The 18829-nt window shown below is 40.1% G+C and overlaps 2 protein-coding genes across 3 annotated transcripts in view; both read right to left on the bottom strand.

Annotated features, from left to right (window-relative positions):
* Positions 1-11716, bottom strand: part of LOC120784309 (F-actin-uncapping protein LRRC16A-like) — a 69242-nt gene extending 57526 nt beyond the window's left edge. For both annotated transcript variants that reach the window (XM_040118008.1, XM_040118009.1), the window contains exons 1-2: positions 11238-11716; positions 6434-6531 (exon numbers count right to left, since the gene is read on the bottom strand). In XM_040118008.1, coding sequence (XP_039973942.1) covers positions 6434-6531; positions 11238-11277 — 138 coding nt within the window. In that variant the 5' untranslated portion in view covers positions 11278-11716. The remainder of the gene's footprint in view (positions 1-6433; positions 6532-11237) is intronic.
* A 2373-nt stretch (positions 11717-14089) lies between these two features.
* LOC120783962 (tumor necrosis factor receptor superfamily member 6B-like) lies at positions 14090-16873 on the bottom strand. Its single transcript, XM_040117369.1, has 5 exons — positions 16856-16873; positions 15499-15889; positions 15075-15254; positions 14831-14912; positions 14090-14675 (listed from the first exon to the last, which is right to left on the bottom strand). The coding sequence occupies exons 1-5, from the start codon at positions 16871-16873 to the stop codon at positions 14450-14452; spliced, it is 897 nt and encodes a 298-aa protein (XP_039973303.1). The 3' UTR covers positions 14090-14449.
* Positions 16874-18829: the final 1956 nt, after the last annotated feature.

Below are 18829 nucleotides of genomic sequence, written 5' to 3'. Positions count from 1 at the left end.
TTTTCCATAACTAGGCCAATATGCAACTGTGGGCCAACCATTTAGAAATTAAAGACATCTAATGGTGTAGAACAATCCCTGAAAAATCTCAAGCATGTAGCATGAATACTTCAAAAGTAATGAATTATGAAACTTTGTAATTTTTTTTTTTTAGCAACACTCTTTAATTAGGGCCATGACCCCTTTTTTAAAGTCTTAATATCTCAGAAACCAAAGAAGGTACAAGCAGGAATTTTTGCACACTAGTTGTTGGGTACAACGAAAGTAATTACATGAAGTATGAAGCAGATCCAAGACGGTCGGTCAGGAGGCCTCTGTTGATTTGACTTGGAATGACCCACATGTCTAACAAGGATTGCTGTTACTTTTTGTTTATCTAATTTTAATTTGATCTCATACAAAAGAAATATTAAAATATTATGGTGGAGTATTTTCCATCATAAACTTTCATATGAATATAAAAATATACTGATATATCTCTCTCAAATTATTATTTTCTAGCACTTACTGTAGATTATTACTCTGTGATCACAGGAAAATATACAGAATAGCGACCAACCAACCAGAACTAAAAATACCCTAAAATGTAAAAGGAACTGTATACTCATGGCTATTTTTTAAAAAACTTGTCTAAACAGAAAGTAATTAGACACAAAAGCATCAACAGCCTACAGCAAAGATAGGATACCATGGTCTATTATCAAAAGGAAATTAAAGCGTGGAGGATATTTGCTCTGCAGCCTTTAAGCAAGAGTTTTTAGTACCAATAATAAAAGATAGTGGAGGCCTGCAGGATCCCATGAGAGGGCATACAGGTGTTCATCTGGGAGTACAGAATTGGGTCACCACCATTTTCTTACTGTCCCTAATGAAAGACCTCGAGGTTTAAAACTAGGAGAGAGGGATGGCGGGAAAAACAAGTTGGACAAGAATTTATAGGCTCTCTCAAATGTAAAATCAGGGCTTCTTCTTCAACAATTTCCACCAAGGGACTCAGTATATCAATGTCACTGTAGTGACCAGAAATAGCAATTCATACTGAGAAACCAATTTTGCCCAATATTTGTGGAATTGCTCTAGAAATACTTGAGTGTTCCTCAGTTTCTTACTAGCAGCATGGTTCCCATCATTTTGTTAGACTCTGAAATGGCCACACTTTCTGTTGTCCTGTTATAAAACCATGTTTTATTATGTTGTATCGTGGATCCCAGATAAATTCCCAAGGACTTAATTTTGTGCAACAGAAAATGACTGAAGAACAGATTATAATTCAATTTCACCGATTAGTAACTTGTGTCGCATCACAGTAAAATAAGATTCAAATCTGTGTCACTCTAGATTTAATTGTATCGCAGCTCTGTTTCACACTGTGTCCTCTGTGCTATGTTGGTGCCAATGCCACACACAAAGCAAACAATGAGATACAATAAAACAGTTAACTATTGGTGACAGTCCCTGGTTAGGACAAACACACCCCCATACACTCCTTTATTTACACCAGGAGTTCAAGAGGTAGTTGGACAATACCCCAACCCACTAGTGTTGTAGTGGCAGCCAAGGATTTGTGAACGAGTTACACTGCTACATGACTAATGTAGCAGGACATTAGAGAGCACTGTGATCTCTAGGTCTGACAGAGTCATGGGAGTCAAGCTGTTCTCCTTTCACATGTGCTCAGTCAGACTAAAAACCCTGCTGCTGTTCAAAACCTACCACCAGACAAGAAGGTTTATATTCGTCAGTTTTGCAGAACTGGATTACATTCAGTAATAAAGTTTTTATATTATATTATATTATATTATATTAATATATATATATATATATATACACACACACACACACACACACACACACACACACACACACACACACACACACACACACACACACACACACACACACAATAAAAATATTTTAAATATTGTGATATTTAGCAAGTATAATGCTTACTTTGTTCACTTCCTTAGTTTAGCATGTTTGCTTACTAACATTTGTTTATTAAATCTAAACACAATGTACAATTGAAGCTGAAGGGGATGTCATTAGTTTTGCAAGCATGTGGTCATAACCCAAAGCAGAGGAAATTTAAAATTTGACCGGATGAAGGGAATTAAAACTCAAGGGATCAACAAAGTGATTACAATTCATCCTGAAGGGATCATGGGTGTCTGTACTAAATTGTCATCGCAATCCATCCAATAGTTGTTGAAAAATTTCACTCCAAACCACAAGTCAACCACAGGAAAATCCAGGGGATAACCAAAGTCAGTAGGATTCATCACCTGGAAACCATGAATGTCTGTAAAAATTATTGTACCTATTCATCTTGTAGATGTGGAGATATTTCACTGAAAAGGTGAAAAACTTTAACCTGCTGTCGGCGCTGGAGGAAGAGTCAAAGGATCATGAAAGTACCAAATTTGTACCAAATTTATTGCAAAACATCATATAGTTGTTGAGATATTTCACTAAAAAACAAAAATGTCAACCTCTTGATGGTGCCAGAGAAAAAGTTATTAGGATTCCTCCTCAGGGGACCATGAATGTCTGTAGTGTAGTCTATGATAATCCACCCAAAAGTTGTTTTGGTCCATTTGAGTCTGGACCAAAGTGACTGATGGTCTCTGTCTGTCAAACTGCTAGAGTTTTTCAGCACAGAGCTGTTTTTCTTTATGAATTTTCTGTTTTTCATCACTCCCTCCATCCCCTCTGCCCTGTGCGGTATGTCTCATTGCCCATTTTCCTCTCCCCTTCTTTGCCGTCCTCCCTCCTCTCCTCTCCCCTCTCATCTTTCCCCAGTTGTGTTTGATGGACTGATGTTATTATCCCTACCTCCTTCATCCCTCCGTCTTCAAAGGAGCGAGATGACTGTATCTATCAAGCTTTAGTGTGCTTAAGAGACGCCTCGGGCACTGGAGTGCTCCACTCCCAGTCTGAGCGAAGCTCGGCGGAAAAAATGGGGAAAGCCTTGTGTGTACTGTATTTGACAGACTAGCACAATGATAGTGGAAATAACCATATTCCTCCCTTCATTATCTATGTACCTTACACTTTAGATAGATGTCCTGCATTGTCTGAAGTAAATCAAGTTCTGTACTGTATGTGGCCGCAGTAAGCTGACAGGGGACGCTGAATAAATGTCAACAAAAAATATCAAATCTGGACTGTAAGTCTCAGTGAAGATATATTGCTTGTGTGTTTGACAGTTCAGGTGATTTATACTTGGAAAAACCACACTGGGCAGGGTATATTTTCATACAGCTTATACATCAGATGGCTGAATGCGTAATAATGGTAATGCGTAATAATATTCATTATATAGCGATTTAAAACAACATACACCTTATCGGAGTACAACAAAATGTCAAACTTAACATGAAATTGAAGACAACTTATTCTTGACCATCTACACATTTAGCTGTCTGACAAACACATCCCCATACTATTGTAAAGTGTATTTTTTTAAATGAAGATTTATAGGTCTGGACGTGTGAAATAAAATTGGCTTTGATGGAACATCCAAAAAACTCCAGAGGCAAGACAGTGATACTCTGTGGTTTTAACAGACACCTCTAATGTGTTAAATACAGTAATGTTGTCTGAGGTTTAGTGGTTACATGTCACACCCACAGGTGAGTCTCAGCCAGAGGAAGCAGGCAGCAGGATTAATCAACCAATTGATTTAGCCACTTTTCTTCCCCTATCAGTCACACAGACTCCACAGAGTCGATTACTCAGTAACAGACAGCAGTGCTGTTTATACTAGTTTAAGCTGCATTTTCATCTGTTTATGAAGTTCTGACACACATTCATCCGCCCACCTTGTCTCATTCTCTTCTCACACTCTTACTGTATTACACCTTCTGACTCATTAACAAACACTCAACTGCAATTTCATTTCCTACATAATCACATTTTTGTAACGCCTTCATTTTCATTATTTAATCACCTTTTCTTCTTGTTCTACCATTGCTCACCATGCTTATGTCATGCTCATTCTGTTATCCAATCCATTTATCTTTGGTCTACGATCAGATGTGTTCTGTATACAGTGTTTAATTCTTATTTCTCACTGTGAAAATAACTTCAACTAAATTAAACTGGGGTTTTCAGCGAATGTCCGTAGTTGCCAGAATTTAAATCCCAGAAGGACTTTAATAATTTGCTGCATCACTTGTACACTTCTCCGGAAACGCTGACGACTGTCTTTCAATTTACATTTAATTTGATTACAACATCCGATCTCAAATAAACCTGTAAATATAATGTTCTTTCACCATGTCTAACATTAGATAATACAACACTCACAGGCTGAAATTCCATAACATGTTTGTTTTCTCTCTTAGCCACTTCCTCCATAATCAGTCTCTCCAAGTCTGTTTTTCCGCAGAATAACAAACAGTGGTTCATTTGTTCAGTCCGGTCAAGCCGAGCGTTGATACAAACTCACCGAGTCATTCTCATGCTCTGTGTCTGGATGAAATACCAGAACCACTCTACTGGAATTCCTCACTCCCCAGTACTGACTCCCACTTCTCTACATTGTTTTGTGTATATGTGTGTATGTGGGTCGGAGCACTACTAGCCTCTGTCTCCGGCTCCCACATGCTGACATTGTTGTCATAGTCACACGCTGGAGAGTTAGCCTCAAACTGCGCACTTGACTGGGCTGGATTAGATTATAAAAGAATAGTTTTCTGCTTTTCTGCTTTTTGTTTTTTCACAAATTTGGGTGATAGAGACAGAAAGGAAGTTATTTAAAATCGGTTGTTTTGCCATTTCCCAATTTTCTAAAAGAGAGGGGACATTTACAATAACCCCCTAGTTGAAAAATATTGGAATTTTCCTTGAGGTCAAAATAAATGCTTTTTTAAATTATATTAGTTTAAACTGAAGTGAACTGAGGAACACTGGTAAATATTATAAGTCTTTATTTCACTATGGAAAAAACTCATCACATAGAGCTTTAAATGAATGGTGCTGTCAATCTCCATACTGCATGCCCATATTCCCTGCTGATGAAACACTGATGGGTCCAGATTCCAGTAGTAATGACGTGTCCCGAAATTCACTCTCTCCCGCTGTTTACCACCACAGCGTGGTCCCAGATCATTTATCGAGAACAGGAAGTTTGAGAGTGAAGCTCGTCCCTAGTAGAGAATTAAACTACAAGTGTCTGGATGTTAAAGTTAAATAAAAATAAATCAAAAATACATAAGCGTCACCATGCCCAGGGGTTGTGGCTGATAGTTGAGTTAATAAGGGACAATATCACATGCTAAAGCAGACAACTTGGCTGTAAGCCTCTTCACAAAGCTTTCAAAACTTCCTCATCTTCCTAACGTCTTTCTCTAGTCCACACAGAGCTCTATACCTAAAAGCTTCTTATTCCACTGAGAGCTGTATAACTAAAAGGCTCCTGTCATTTCCACCCTTAGCCAGAACTATTAAACGTTGTGCGGATTCGTTCACAGCAACTGAAAGCTTTCTGTTTAAACCATCAAACCTTACGGACCCTACTCAGACACTGATTTACAGGGGGAACTATTCTGTCTCAACAATCTTCAGCTTCTTTGCCCTTTAAGCACAGAAAGAGCCAATATGCATGTTTAATGATCTACCACGTATTCATTATTTAGCATTCAGTGGATTTACAGCTCCATGGCCAAGAGTTAACAGACTGAGCTGCTATTTCCACCTGGCCAATAGACAGACTGAGGGCTGATGTGGCTACACAGGTATGACTGGATGAACATATTCCTTCAGCATTGAGTCAATGTGTTTAACTTTAGCTGCAGCTGTTATTGTTCTAGCAGGACTTTTCACTGAGGATAGATAAAGACCTTTGAAAATGGGGGTGTTAACCAGGGGATTTCAAACTATGGGGGCAGCCACAGCAACAGTAACTTCATAACTTCACTAAATCCATGTCTCTCATTTCCACATTTGAGTCCGATTCACCAAACTGTGATATATCATTGGTCATTCAGATCACACTTTCCTGTGCAATTTACACGAGAGCCTTGAAAGCTTTGGTATGAGACCCAGATACTGGGTCTCATACCTGCAATCATTCATAAAAAAACGTCTTATAAATGAGCAAAGATTCAAGTGCTGGAAGAAACTTCTCTGCATCTAAGATGATGCTGACTCCACTACTACATTACTACATAGCTGACCCCCCCACGTCAACTGACCCAACTCAAACGGTCCGGAAAGGACAAAGTGACAGTGCAGTGGAGTGATGTTCACTGTGAAGGTTAAAAAAAAAAAAAAAAAATGCCTTTCAAATGCTGAAGACAAGAGAGAAAAGCAGGGAGGTTTTGACGTTCTGATGTGAAGACTGGGCAGAGAAATGGATGACAGAAAGGAAGAGAAAGATTTTATTCTCCTTAATGAAGAAGTAGCTTGAGAGCAGCAGGAATTGACTCACCAAGACTCTGTTCTCCGTCTTGTCTCCTTTGATCTCCAGTTTGACTCTCTTCCTCAGCGACAGCTTCACCTTCCTCCCCAGTGCATCCCTCACACTCTCTACACAGAGAGGAGAAGAGATAAAATCAGGAGAGATTCCAACCCCAATATGGAACATTTTGCATATCTGTGCACTGAATAAAAAAAATCGTTATTTCATATAACAGAAGAGAAGCCAAACTGCTTCCATCATGCATTCCAAAAAGCGTCTTTTTAACTCTGTTAACTGTAGGCTCTTTCCAACAAAGTCTTAACACAGAGCCAATCTAAATCAAAAGCTCAAGTTGAGTCAGAATTTCAACATTTTGACTTCCTCAGCAGAGCAGAGATCAGTGCACTCCTGCCTCAGGGGGAATAACTCCCCACATCTGCTGATTAGAAATAACCTATTTATTATATATATTTTTTCGTGAAAAATGTATCAAGCCTAATTGTAACACAACACGGAAGGAAAGATCTTTCTCCTACTTTTCATTTAATGTGATCATCATGAGTCTCTTTTCTGAGGACTGAGATGTGAAACTGTCACCGGTAATGCTGACAAGAAATACACACACTTGCACAGTCAGATAAAGTAGTAAACTGAAATAAACTGTGCACATGTCCTTGCTTAAGTACTTGTCCATAACAGTGCTGAAAGAGTTAAATCAGCACTAAATTAGTCAACAACAATCTTGATCACTGATGAATTGTAACATTGTTTATCAGGCAAAAATGCCAAACAGTGGCTGGTTCCAGCTTCTCAAATGTGAGGAATTGTTGCTTTTCTCAGTTTTTTAATCATTGTACATTAAATATATATATCTGGGTTTTGTACTGTTCCACAGACAGAACATATCATTTGATGAGGTCATCTTAGGCTGTGGGAGCCTGTGATGGGAATTTTTTTCGCCATGCTAGCAGGATGACTCCTGGGAGGGCAACGTTAGTCGACTGGTTGGTCTTTCGATCCACCACTTTGGTCCGGACTAAATATCTCAAGAACTATTGGATGGATCGCCGTGAAATTTTATACAGACATTCACTGTCACCAGAGGATGAATCCTGCTAATTCACGGTGATTCCCTGACTTCCTATAGTGCCACCAGGAGGTTGACATTTGTGGGACATATGTCAACAACTATTTGATGGCTATGAAATGTAATGAAAATGAATGGCATTCCCATCAGCCTCATTGTGAACACGTTAGCAAGCCGGTGTTGGAATTAAAATTAGCTCAAAACACTGCAACAGTAAAGCACCACAGAGCTGCTAGCATGGCTGCAGACTTAAGGGTCTTGTTCCCTATTTTCAAACTTTTTTTTTACTAAACAATTAATTTGAAATAATTCACACAATAAATCAATAAAATAAAAGACAGCTGGACTCAGAACTTTAAATATACATATACCTAAATACACAGTACATTTAAATGAGATTAATGCTAACTGTGTGTTCCGCTGTTCAGATTGATTGTTCACACAGCCAGGGAACTGGCTTAGAGATCAGAACTGTCTCGGCACGCATGTATCCTCGCCCACAGGCCTCCTCGAACCATCGTCACATCAAAGTGAAACTGATAATTAGGGAAAGTGCAAAATGGTTAATCTGCCAGCTTTGAGCTTGCTAAGAACACTCCACTGAAAATGTGCAGCATTTCCTACTGCAGCATTTTGTAAAAGCCCGATAAGTAATAAAGATGTCTCCGGTGGGTCTCTGCGCATAAAGAGACCTTTTATGTTTCAGCGGGCCTGGGCATATTTTGGTCCCGGACAGAAAAACTTCCTGAGAGTATCTCATCACTTTTCTGCTCATTTGGTTTTTCTGCAAATTCATTAACACTGTGATTCATTCACACATTTTACGAGCAGGCTGCCCTGTGGTTCATATTCGGCAGTTAAGGCGTGTGCATGAGGTCACACCAGGCTGCATTTCAGTGAGGGACTCGTGTGTATGGCGGGGAAGCGGGAGTCCTACGGCCTCGTAAAAGCTTAAACAAACAGTACACAAGCCAATAAAGTCACTCTCCGTCTTATGGAGATTTGTATGTTGATGGTGTCACAGATTAGATTTTAGATTTCGCTATAGAAGGGTGTTCATGGCAAACATTTTGGAGAAATAATATGTAAATTATGATTTGTCATAGACTATGGGATAAGTACAACAAATATGAACAAATAGAGGTGAATATTAATCATACAGATAAATAAATCATTATAAATCACAGGAAATTGGGAAGTTGCTTTTGTCTATTTTGCCATTCTATCCCATTTACAACACATACATTTCAATAAATACATACGTGACAAAACATAAGTTTGGTCTTTTGTCCAGGTAATTGACCCCTTTGTATGTAGCTGCATCAATTTATATTTCTCTGTGTGTATGCAAAGAAAACAAGACAGAATTTAAAAACTTTGATAGAAAACACATTCTGGGTTTTTGCATTTAACGGTGGCTAACATCTGCTTGTTCTTTTGTACATAAGTCAGAGCTCAATGACAAGCACTCCCAACATCACAGAGATGAACAAACTGAACAGTAGTATCAGCTTTGCTCTCTCCTCTTCCTCTGTCTGACACTCTTTTCCTCAAAAGGTCCCTCTAGCTTTAAGCCATCTCTCTTACAGACACAATCTAGTTCACCGCTAGGAAAAAGCAAACTAACTCTGATCGGTAACCTAAGTTCTTTGCCTTGTCACCTAATGGAAAATGTTTCTCAGATATCACATTTTTTTCCGTAAAATATCTTTTAGCACACAGTTTCTGAATGTGGGCACCTCAATGCTCCATGTTGGTTCCTGGAAATCTGCTATTTGATTGGTTTTGTTTGTTTGTTGCATGATGGTGAATCACCAGCACCAGGGAATATTTTAAACAATGTCTGGTTATATAGTCATCCAGACAACACCACATGACAATAGGATCATGCCAAACCAAATTCCTTACGTTAAGTGTGCAGTGTTGGGCAACTGAGTCAGGCAGTATCAGGAAAAATTCTTGAAGAGAGGGGAGGAAGATAGAGAACTTGGTCACTAGAGGCCTGAGTGGAAGTTGGACTACAAGAAATCTGCGTTTCTTGTCTTGGAAAAGATCATGATCTTTCTATGGTAAGAGAAACACGTTAGGCACCCCATCATCTATATCATTTGTTATATAGAGACTAAAAGCGTTTCCACTGACCACCAAGATGGTCTGTACAAAGCCATTAAAAAGAAAAGATGTGCGCATCCAAAGTACTTTTCAGAAGACAGAGGGCTCAGTCGGAGGACAGGCAATTCTTACCACATTAACCTATAAACTCCCACTGTCATTTTAAATTCTAGTTCAGATCCCAAAATGTCTAATGATATCAAATATGTCAGGCTGAATTTTAGGGTAATGATGCACAACACATCTAGCATATTTCAGTGTGTAAACATTGCATAGCTTAAATGAAGAGCTGGAACAAACTGATGGAGAATATACATTATATGATACTGATACCGTCAGATATAGTGGAATAAGATGATTTTAAAATCACCCTTAAGCTACTTAAGGGGGACCAAAAGGGTGGAAACTGAATGTTAAGAGGTTAAGCATGAAACTATGCTACACTTTAACATCAAGGGGGGGAAATTCCTACATAAAACCGACATACTTTAGTCCTCTTCTGTTCCTAATCCTAACTGCAATAAGAGCTCAAAAAACAGACTGGATAACACAGAAACCAACGTATGATAGCTGAATGAGTGTGCAACGAAATAAATTATACCACAGACACTTTGATAGGGTAAAATGCGTGACTGCCTGGCTGAAATATTCTGTGACTCAGTGAGTAAATGCCTGCCTGACCAAGTGACTACATGACCCAGCAACATTTTCCTATGAGCCTCATCTACTGAATGCACGGTCTTTAAATCTCTTACAAGGGAGAAATGGAACCAGAGGAACATACGCGCTCGTGTGCGAGGGATGAAGAGAGAGATAGAGCTTGTGCTTGACCAACATTGCACTGAGGTGTCAAAAACCGAGCTACATTGCCAAACAAAGAGACCCTGAGCTTCAGCCAAACAGCCCGCAGGACTGTGAGCTTTGTCCACAATCTGTACAAATACAGTAAGTCAAGAGAAACATGGCAGACTTTTGCCAACGGGACTGGGGTGGTGAGGCTACCAGGCATGTTGAAGCTCCGGGCTAGAGATGGGAGAGTGGACCACGGTCACTGTGGGGAAAATAATCCTCTAAGTTATGTGCTCAGGGTTGACAGGCTGACCACGCACATCTACACTATTTGGCTTTTCTTCCTGAATGTCCACGTTACATTCACTGCACCTGGATTATCCACACTAGCGCTGCATGTATAAACAGCTTCAGGCTTTACTGCAGCTGAGGCATTCACAGTCTCAGTGAAGATGCCTGCAGAATTAATCTACAGAATGTGTATCAGGCATAAAGTCTGTTTTGGAGAAATGTGTTTTGGAAACCCTATTAAAAAAAAAAAAAAAAAAGGACAGGGATACTAATTACCTCAATAAAAACTGGCCCATTAGAGATAACGGTGGGACATTGGTAATATCCTTACGACAATAACACTATTATTGTTTTGTCAGCACAATACCTGTGCTTGTATTACAGGAATGTAACATATTATATGGATACAGTCAGGTCACTAACAAACTAACAAAACTTGCGATCAGAGAGGAGCACATGCACACTGTGAGTTGGTCAGAGGACTATGATAGAGGCAGGATCAGTGATTGTTCCAGACTGGACACATGGCTACAACCGATCCGTGTCTGCTCTTACCCAGAAGCTCTTTGGGGATCTCTGGCACCTCCTCGCTCATTTTGCTGAAGAGAATATCCGAAACAACGACAAGAGTTCAGTCAACACATCGAGACGCCTCAAATACTGAGGAAACCGGGAGCTGGGGGGAGAAGTGTCAGGTGGTGCCGCCGCCGACGCCGCCGCCGGTGCGTTTCTCCCGTTTACATGCTCCTCTCCTCCTCTCGCGGTGTCCGGACAATGTATCCGCGTCTATCCGGGCGCATCTCTTTTCGGTTTAAGCGGCACGAGGTTTTGGAGGCGAAGAACAACCCGCTACGATCGTGCTGAAATCATGTTGAAACTCAGCACAGTCTGCGCCTCGGGGAGATGAGAAGACCACCGCGCACGTACATCCTCTCTGGCCGCGGCCCTACCGTAAAGCTTGTCGGTGATCCAGCACCAGCCAATAGTGGAAACCGGGGCCCCTCCCCGCGCGGTGATGCGGCAGCCTGGGAGACGATGCGATGCCCGGGCGGTGTGGCGTGGCAGGAGGGGGCGGTGGCGGTGGTGTCAGCCCGAAATTAATGAGCAGGCTGCACCAGGGGTGCCCAAGCTGCGAGCCGGGGACAACGAGCGGTTCTTAAGGGGGGGCCCACGGGGTCCCAGTCTCATTCTTGTATTGCACCAGTAGCCTATGAAGAGGGCGCTACGTGCCTAAATAGTATATTACCAACACAACTTCTGATAGATAATATAGCCCAAATATAGCCTATTATAACTATAGCCCATAATAAGGTCACTATAAAGTCACCACTAAGAGTAGAAATACACTCTAAATGACTAAATGACTCAGGGAATATCATCAGAATTTTATTATGAGTCTGCAAAGAGGTCTACTCCAAAAAAAACAAACAAAGCAAAAAACAAAATGACAAAATGCCCTCTCACAAATGCACTGAATATCAGAAAAGTAAGTCTTGGAAGGAATATTAGAAGAATCACTTTTGTTAACAAAGTTAAGAAAATTTCAGAACGAAATGTGTTCAGAATAAGTTTTATCAAGACGTTCCACTTCCATTATAAATTAAAGACACATGTAGCCTGTAAAGCCAAACCATAACTGACAATTAAATAACATCTTATTTTTATTTATTTATTTATTTTGTTAGGATTGCCAGCAGCCTTATTAAACTAAGGCATGCCTGGCCTTGGATTTATTTGGAACCCTGGACATTCAAAATAAACACATCATTTAAAAATGTTTAAAATCTTGTTCTTTATTTTGAAATGCTTTTATTGAGAAAACTACAGCAGGACCACGATCTGGTCCTAATAGTCAAAGGGTCAATGAGAGACAGGTATGGTGCGTACAGTAGGCCATTTTGAAGACAACATGTTTCAATAACTCAGTTCACCGTCTCTGATACGGTTTATATATATGTATATATTAAAAAATGTTTAAAAAAAAAATAAAAAAAATCAGTAAATATCCTGTGTTAAAATATTTTACTCTACAATGACCAAAGTTAAAATGGGAGGTGGGCGACACCTTGTGGTGATTTGGTTAAGTTGCAGCCAGGCTTGATTAATACTGCAGGCTGCCACGATGGTTAGAAACATTTTAGATTACAACATTATTTAGCTGCTGCTCCTGTCAGTAAAAAGGGTTTCAATTTGATGTCACAATTTTACAGAATGTTGTACATTTCTATAATGACTCTTACTTTACTCATGGCTCATTTTCAATAAACAGTCCATCATCATGCTGCTCACGTGTCTCTCATATACAGGTAGGTACATCAGTATTTGGATAGTGACACATTTGTCATCATTTTACCTATGTGCGCCAGCACAATGGATTCAAAACGAAGCCTTCAAGATGTGATGGAAATGTAGACTTTCATCTTTAATTCAAGGGGTTCAACAAAAATATCACATTAACCATTTAGAAATTACAGCCATTTTTATACATAGTCCTTCATTTTCAGAGGCTCAAATCGGACAAACCAATATATTTATAAATATAAGGATTATTTTTAATACTTGGCTGCAAATCTTTTGCGGTCAATTTGTCTTCAGTAAGCGAAAAGGCACGCTTAGTTGGCTGGAGGTCAGGTGACTGAGTTGGTAATTGAAGAATATTCCATTTCTTTGTCTTGGGTTTCTTTTGAAGTATGTTTTGGGTCATTATCCATCTGTACTGTGAAGCACCATCCTATCAGTTTTGCCGCATTTGGCTGAATCTGAGCAGATAGTTTAGCCCTGTACACTTCAGAATTCATCCTGCTACTTCTATCAGCAGTCACATCATCAATAAACAGACAGACATGGTGGAGGCAGTGTTATGGCATGCCCATGCCGTACCACTGCCTCCATCATGTCTGACAGATGATGTGGTGCTTTGGATCATGAACCGTTCCTTTCCTTCTCCATACTCTTCTCTTCCCATCATCCTGGGACAAGTTCATCTTGTTTTCATCTTTTTCCAAATAACCTTGTTCCAGAACTGGGCAGGATTTTTTAGATGTTTTCTAAAAAAAGTGTAATCTGATTTTTCCAGGCCTTTTGGTGTTGCTCTCCAGTTCATTCCTTCTAAGAATGTACCAAATTGTTGATTTGGCCACTCCTCAAGTTTCTGCCATCTGTCTGATAGGTTTGTTTTGTTTTTTCAGCCTAATGATGGCCTCCTTCATTTGCATCAACAACTCATTGGTACAAATATCGAGAGCTCCCATGAACAGCTAACAAATGCAAAGTCAACACACATATCTGCTTAATTTGTCATGAAATAACACCTGGCCATGAAACTGACTGTCAGTCAATTGTCCAATTACCTTTGAGCCACTGAAAATTAGGGTCTATGTATAAAAATGGCTGAAATTCCTAAAATGTTACTGCCCCCCCCTAAATTAAAGCTGAAAGTCCACTCTTCAGTCACATCCTGATGGCTTCATTTCAAATCCACTGTGGTGGTGTACGGAGACACAATTACAAAAATGGTGTCCCCGTCCAAATACCTAACATCTCACAGTTTTTAAAACAATGAAAAAAAAAAACATTATTTCTATGAAACATCCCCAGGTCAACCTTTGAGGCAATACACGCTCTCCTAAATCAACCGACAAATGAAAATCATGATAAAAACTATTTTTCAAATGGAAAAAAATGCCACAAAAAAAAAAATTGCTACTGTATCACATTGTAAATCCAGAGAAAGAGATATGTTATACTCCTACATGTACCATGGACGCTCAGTCTTTTAGAGTAGCTACCTCAGAGAGTTGCAAGCTGCAGTTGTGGCTCAGCTGCTGAATCTCCAGAAGTCTCCTGTCTAGTTTCTCTGCAATGGAGTTGAGCTGTGAAGCCTTCAGCATCTGTGGCAGCTTTTTCAGCTGCTCCTCCGTAGCCTGGGACAGCCACGCCCTGATTTGATGCAGGAGAGGACCTCTCTGTCTGGGGACTGGCTTATTAATGTACCTGTTAGAGGGAGATGATGGTTTAGTATTGTCTGTGTGTTCAGTCAATTAGGGAGGTGAATGGGGTGGTTGAAAAGGCGCAAGGCAAAAGAAGGAAGCGCGGAGTCCAAAGAAAAGCGGCTTTTGGAGAGATTTGGAAACACAGTGTGTGCTCACCTGGTGACAAATTTCTTCATTTTTGACACACGAATCCTGTGCATACCCAAGAACCCTGAGAGGATTGTCCTGAGCGTCTCATCTAAGAAACAAAGTGAGTTTGACATGAGTTTGAAATACAATTTGTTTAGTCGTACCACAAAATTTACCTTATTACCTTGCTGACCCCAAATTCTTTCATAAATATCATAAATGAGTGTCTGGCAGTAAAAATGAACTGTAAAAAAAAAGAAAAAATACACACTTCCATTGGCAAGGTCCCCGCAGGAGCCACACAACTTGTCCTGGGTAATTGTGCCGGGGAGGAGCTCAATCTGTCCCCTTGCGCATTCCTGGTGTTTTACGCAGGTTTCCAGAGCAGAAGAGGAGCCGGAGAAGTAGCCGTCTGAACACGTTTCACAAACAGTGTTCATTTGCGACGTGCCTATAATAAGACAGCAATGCACTCGGGGTCATTATAATGTCGTAAGCCGCAGCTGGAGAGCTCAAGTGATCGTGCGCGCTACAGTGTTTTGTCCACTGATGCGCGCCCAGGATGCATATGCACGACAAACATGTCAAATTAAATCAATCCTACTAAATCAGAACATTGCCCGGAACCGTGTTAATTTCAGCAACAACAGAAAGTTCAAAGTAAAAGAAGAAACGCTGTTTGGCCAGATACATACCTTTCGTTTGAACACCGCGTCCGGGCTCGCACTCTGCGTGTCTGCTACAGAAGTCGGTGGTCCCGTAAAAGCCTTCTTTGCACCGGCAGACCCTGTTGCTGTACGGCGAGCATTCCTTCTCCACTTCCTGGTTCTCGGCGCAGAAGTTGTCGCAGTACAGACACCGGGGCAGGTAGTTCCACAGCTCCGTGTAATGGTCACCCCTGCACTGCGAGCACTGGGTGGGCTCGGTGGCGGTGCAGTGCGCGGTCATGTACGTGCCCGGGGGACACTTGGCGCAGGTGAGGTTTTCCCCCGTGAACGGATTTGCGTGCTCAAAGGTGGGAACGGACTCCGTCGCCCAGGCACCGCGGACGGCGCCCGAGAGCAAGAACAGCACCGGTGGGTAGAGCTGAGGAAAGGACCACGGTTACTGCTCCTACAAGTATTACTACTACTCCTACTACTATTACTACATCTACTGCAAAATTAAACCATGGCATCACTCAGACCAGTTGATCTTCTTGTAGTACTTTGAGTTTTTTCCTGCCTCATCATCCTCGTAGCTGTCATTTGATACATATTTTGGTCAGACCTTATTTGTCCAGTGTTACTGTAACTACCCTGTCACATTTCACACATTCTTTTTTTTTTTTTTTTTTTTTTTGGGGGGGGGGTGGTGGATCTCAGCGATGTCATGCAAATAAAAAACGAGTGCACTTGAAAAGTGTTTGTGATTTTTTAAAATTCATTTTAGTTAATGGCAATTGCCTCGATCGTCATCACTGTAATTTATTATTGTCCTACCTGAAGCGGACATAATTTGACAGCAGCAAAATTTGTCTTATAATTGATGTTGCCACTGTTTAGACTTGTTATCACATGTGATACGTCTGCCTGATTTTTTTTCACTCAAATATTTGCCCCCCAAAGTGACTGTTCAGTGTCCACTGGAGACCTAAATATATCTATTTAAGGACATATTATTGCAGCCAAAGGCGACTGAATTAGACTCTAAATTCCAATAAATTCCTAAAAAGATTAACCTTTTATATCTGTATACGTTAAAAACAGCCCCTGATTAGGTTGATGATGTTTTAGTCCATTTCCCATTAGATCAATCTGGTAATTTCCAATAAAACAAAAAGCCTCAGATTCTTTTACAATTCTTTTCTTCTTATTAATATTATTCTGATTAGAAATTCCCTTAAGAAATGGAGCTCAAAATCTTGACTGCCTCTATAGGTGATGATAATTTGGCTTAAAAAAAAAAATCAAACATCAATGAAAGCATCACTAATCGTCACATCTGTCTCTGCCTTCGCTGGACTTTATCATTTTAAGCTTAAAAAGAGATACTGTTATACAGAACACTCACCATGTTGATGATGTTCATGTTGTCACTTCTGTCGAAGATGGTTTGATGACAGGATCAGTGTCATTCTTATAGTGTTCGTACAGGAACTGTTCATATGTGTGGGCGTGTGTGATTTAGGATGGAGGAAAGCCTCTATTGAAAAGGTCCAGTTTTAATTCCTTCAAACAGGGAACCTGAACTGGCTAAGTTGTGGCTTAGAGGTCTAACAATTCAATTATAACTATGTAAATCCAACAATTCTTCCTCTTGCTCTCTCTCCTGACGTTTTCTGTCCCACTCTACTATTTACTGTCAAGTAAAAGGAAAAATGTCCTCAAAAAAGATTTCAAAAAATAACAATCCGAAGATCATTGCCACAGTATATGGTCTATGATAATGTTTTCATTTCCCTTTATGTGTTTTCTTTTGGTAAGACCAATCCTTTTCCTAGGCCTTTCCCGGTTCCATGCTATAGTGATGTAGTAGGGCCCATGACTCAGAAGTTTTGACACAGTTAATGAAAAATGTTTTAGGGAAATGTCTCTTTTTGCACAACCACTTGAAAATGACATTCAAAACTTTCCATTGAAGATCTCTTGGTTGCCATTTGCATTGGCATGTTATTCGTCACGATTTTACAATTGGTGATATTGAGAAGAACACAAAATACGAAATTTGCTGACCTTCCCCGTGCTCATCAGTGAGACAGCCTAAAAAAGTGCATGAGCAGGCCAAAAAGTCACCTTCTTCTTGTGAAATAGGTGTCAGTGAGTCACTCACGGTTATGTACATTATGATTATGTCCTGATTAAGCAAACGAGGAGAATTGTTTTAAAGTACTGTTATGAGTCAAACAAGTATCTACATGTCTCTCATTTCCTCCTGTTTCCACAGAATATGAGAACATCATACAATCATATTAGGGTGTGTTTAGAGTAAAATGGGTATTGTTTGAAACTCTTCAATACTGGTGTCTAAACAATGCTTTTTGGTACCAATAGCAAAACAAAACTTTGACTCTTCATAATAGGAATACAAAAATGTTTTTCTACCAAACCCCTTCGTCTGTCTAAGAAAATAATCCAAACTTCTCAGATGTATCAGTGCTTAGTTTCTTCTTCACAGAAAGGAGTTGTACAAGAACTTTGCCTGAATAAAATAAATATGTAATAAGTACTAAATGTATAATATAAGAAATTACTATTTAAATTAGGAAGTATAGTGGCTTCAGAAAGTATTCAGACCCCTTCACTTTTTTGCGTTGTAGATTTAACTTTAAATTGATAAAATTGTCATTTTTGCCCATTAATCTACACTCAAAAACCCACATTGATAAATTGAAAACATGTTTGTAGAAATATTTGAAAATCTATTAAAAATCAAAAGCTTGAACAAAGGTATTCAGACCCTTAATTCAGGACTTTATAGAATCCACTTGGGCCTTAATTAAAGCTTCCAGTCTTCTTGGGTAAGTCTCCACAAACTTTGCTCACGTGGATTTGGGCAGTTTCTCTCATTCTTCCCGGCAGATCCTCTCAAGCTCTGTCAGGTCGTTTGGGAAGCGCCTGTGAACTTCCATCTTCGGGTCTCTCCACATACGTCCTGTGGGGTTTAAGTCCATCGTTTTCGTGGTTGTATGCTGTGGGACACCGCTGAGCTCAAAGGTGAACCACTGCCCCAGTCTCAGATCTCCTGCACCCTGGAGAAGCTTTTCATCAAGGACGTCTCTGGATTTGGCTGCATACATCCTTCCCTCAGTTCTGACCAGTCTCCCTGTCCCTGCTGCTGAGAAGTCTGTCACACCCATGCTTCACCGTAGGGAGGGTAATAGTCAGGTGATGAGCAGGGCCTGATGTTCACCAGACATAGTGTTTGGAGTTCTGCCCAACGGGGTTCAATTTTTGTCTCATCAAACCAGAGTATCTTTTTACTTATGATCTTAGTCATTTAAATGCAGCCATATTTACTCAAAGTGAGGTCTGTCTAGCCACTCTC

The sequence above is a fragment of the Xiphias gladius genome, chromosome 22 (genome assembly GCF_016859285.1).
Source record: "Xiphias gladius isolate SHS-SW01 ecotype Sanya breed wild chromosome 22, ASM1685928v1, whole genome shotgun sequence".
NCBI classification, from domain to species: domain Eukaryota; kingdom Metazoa; phylum Chordata; class Actinopteri; order Istiophoriformes; family Xiphiidae; genus Xiphias; species Xiphias gladius.
This window is presented reverse-complemented; position numbering and strand designations above follow the sequence as displayed.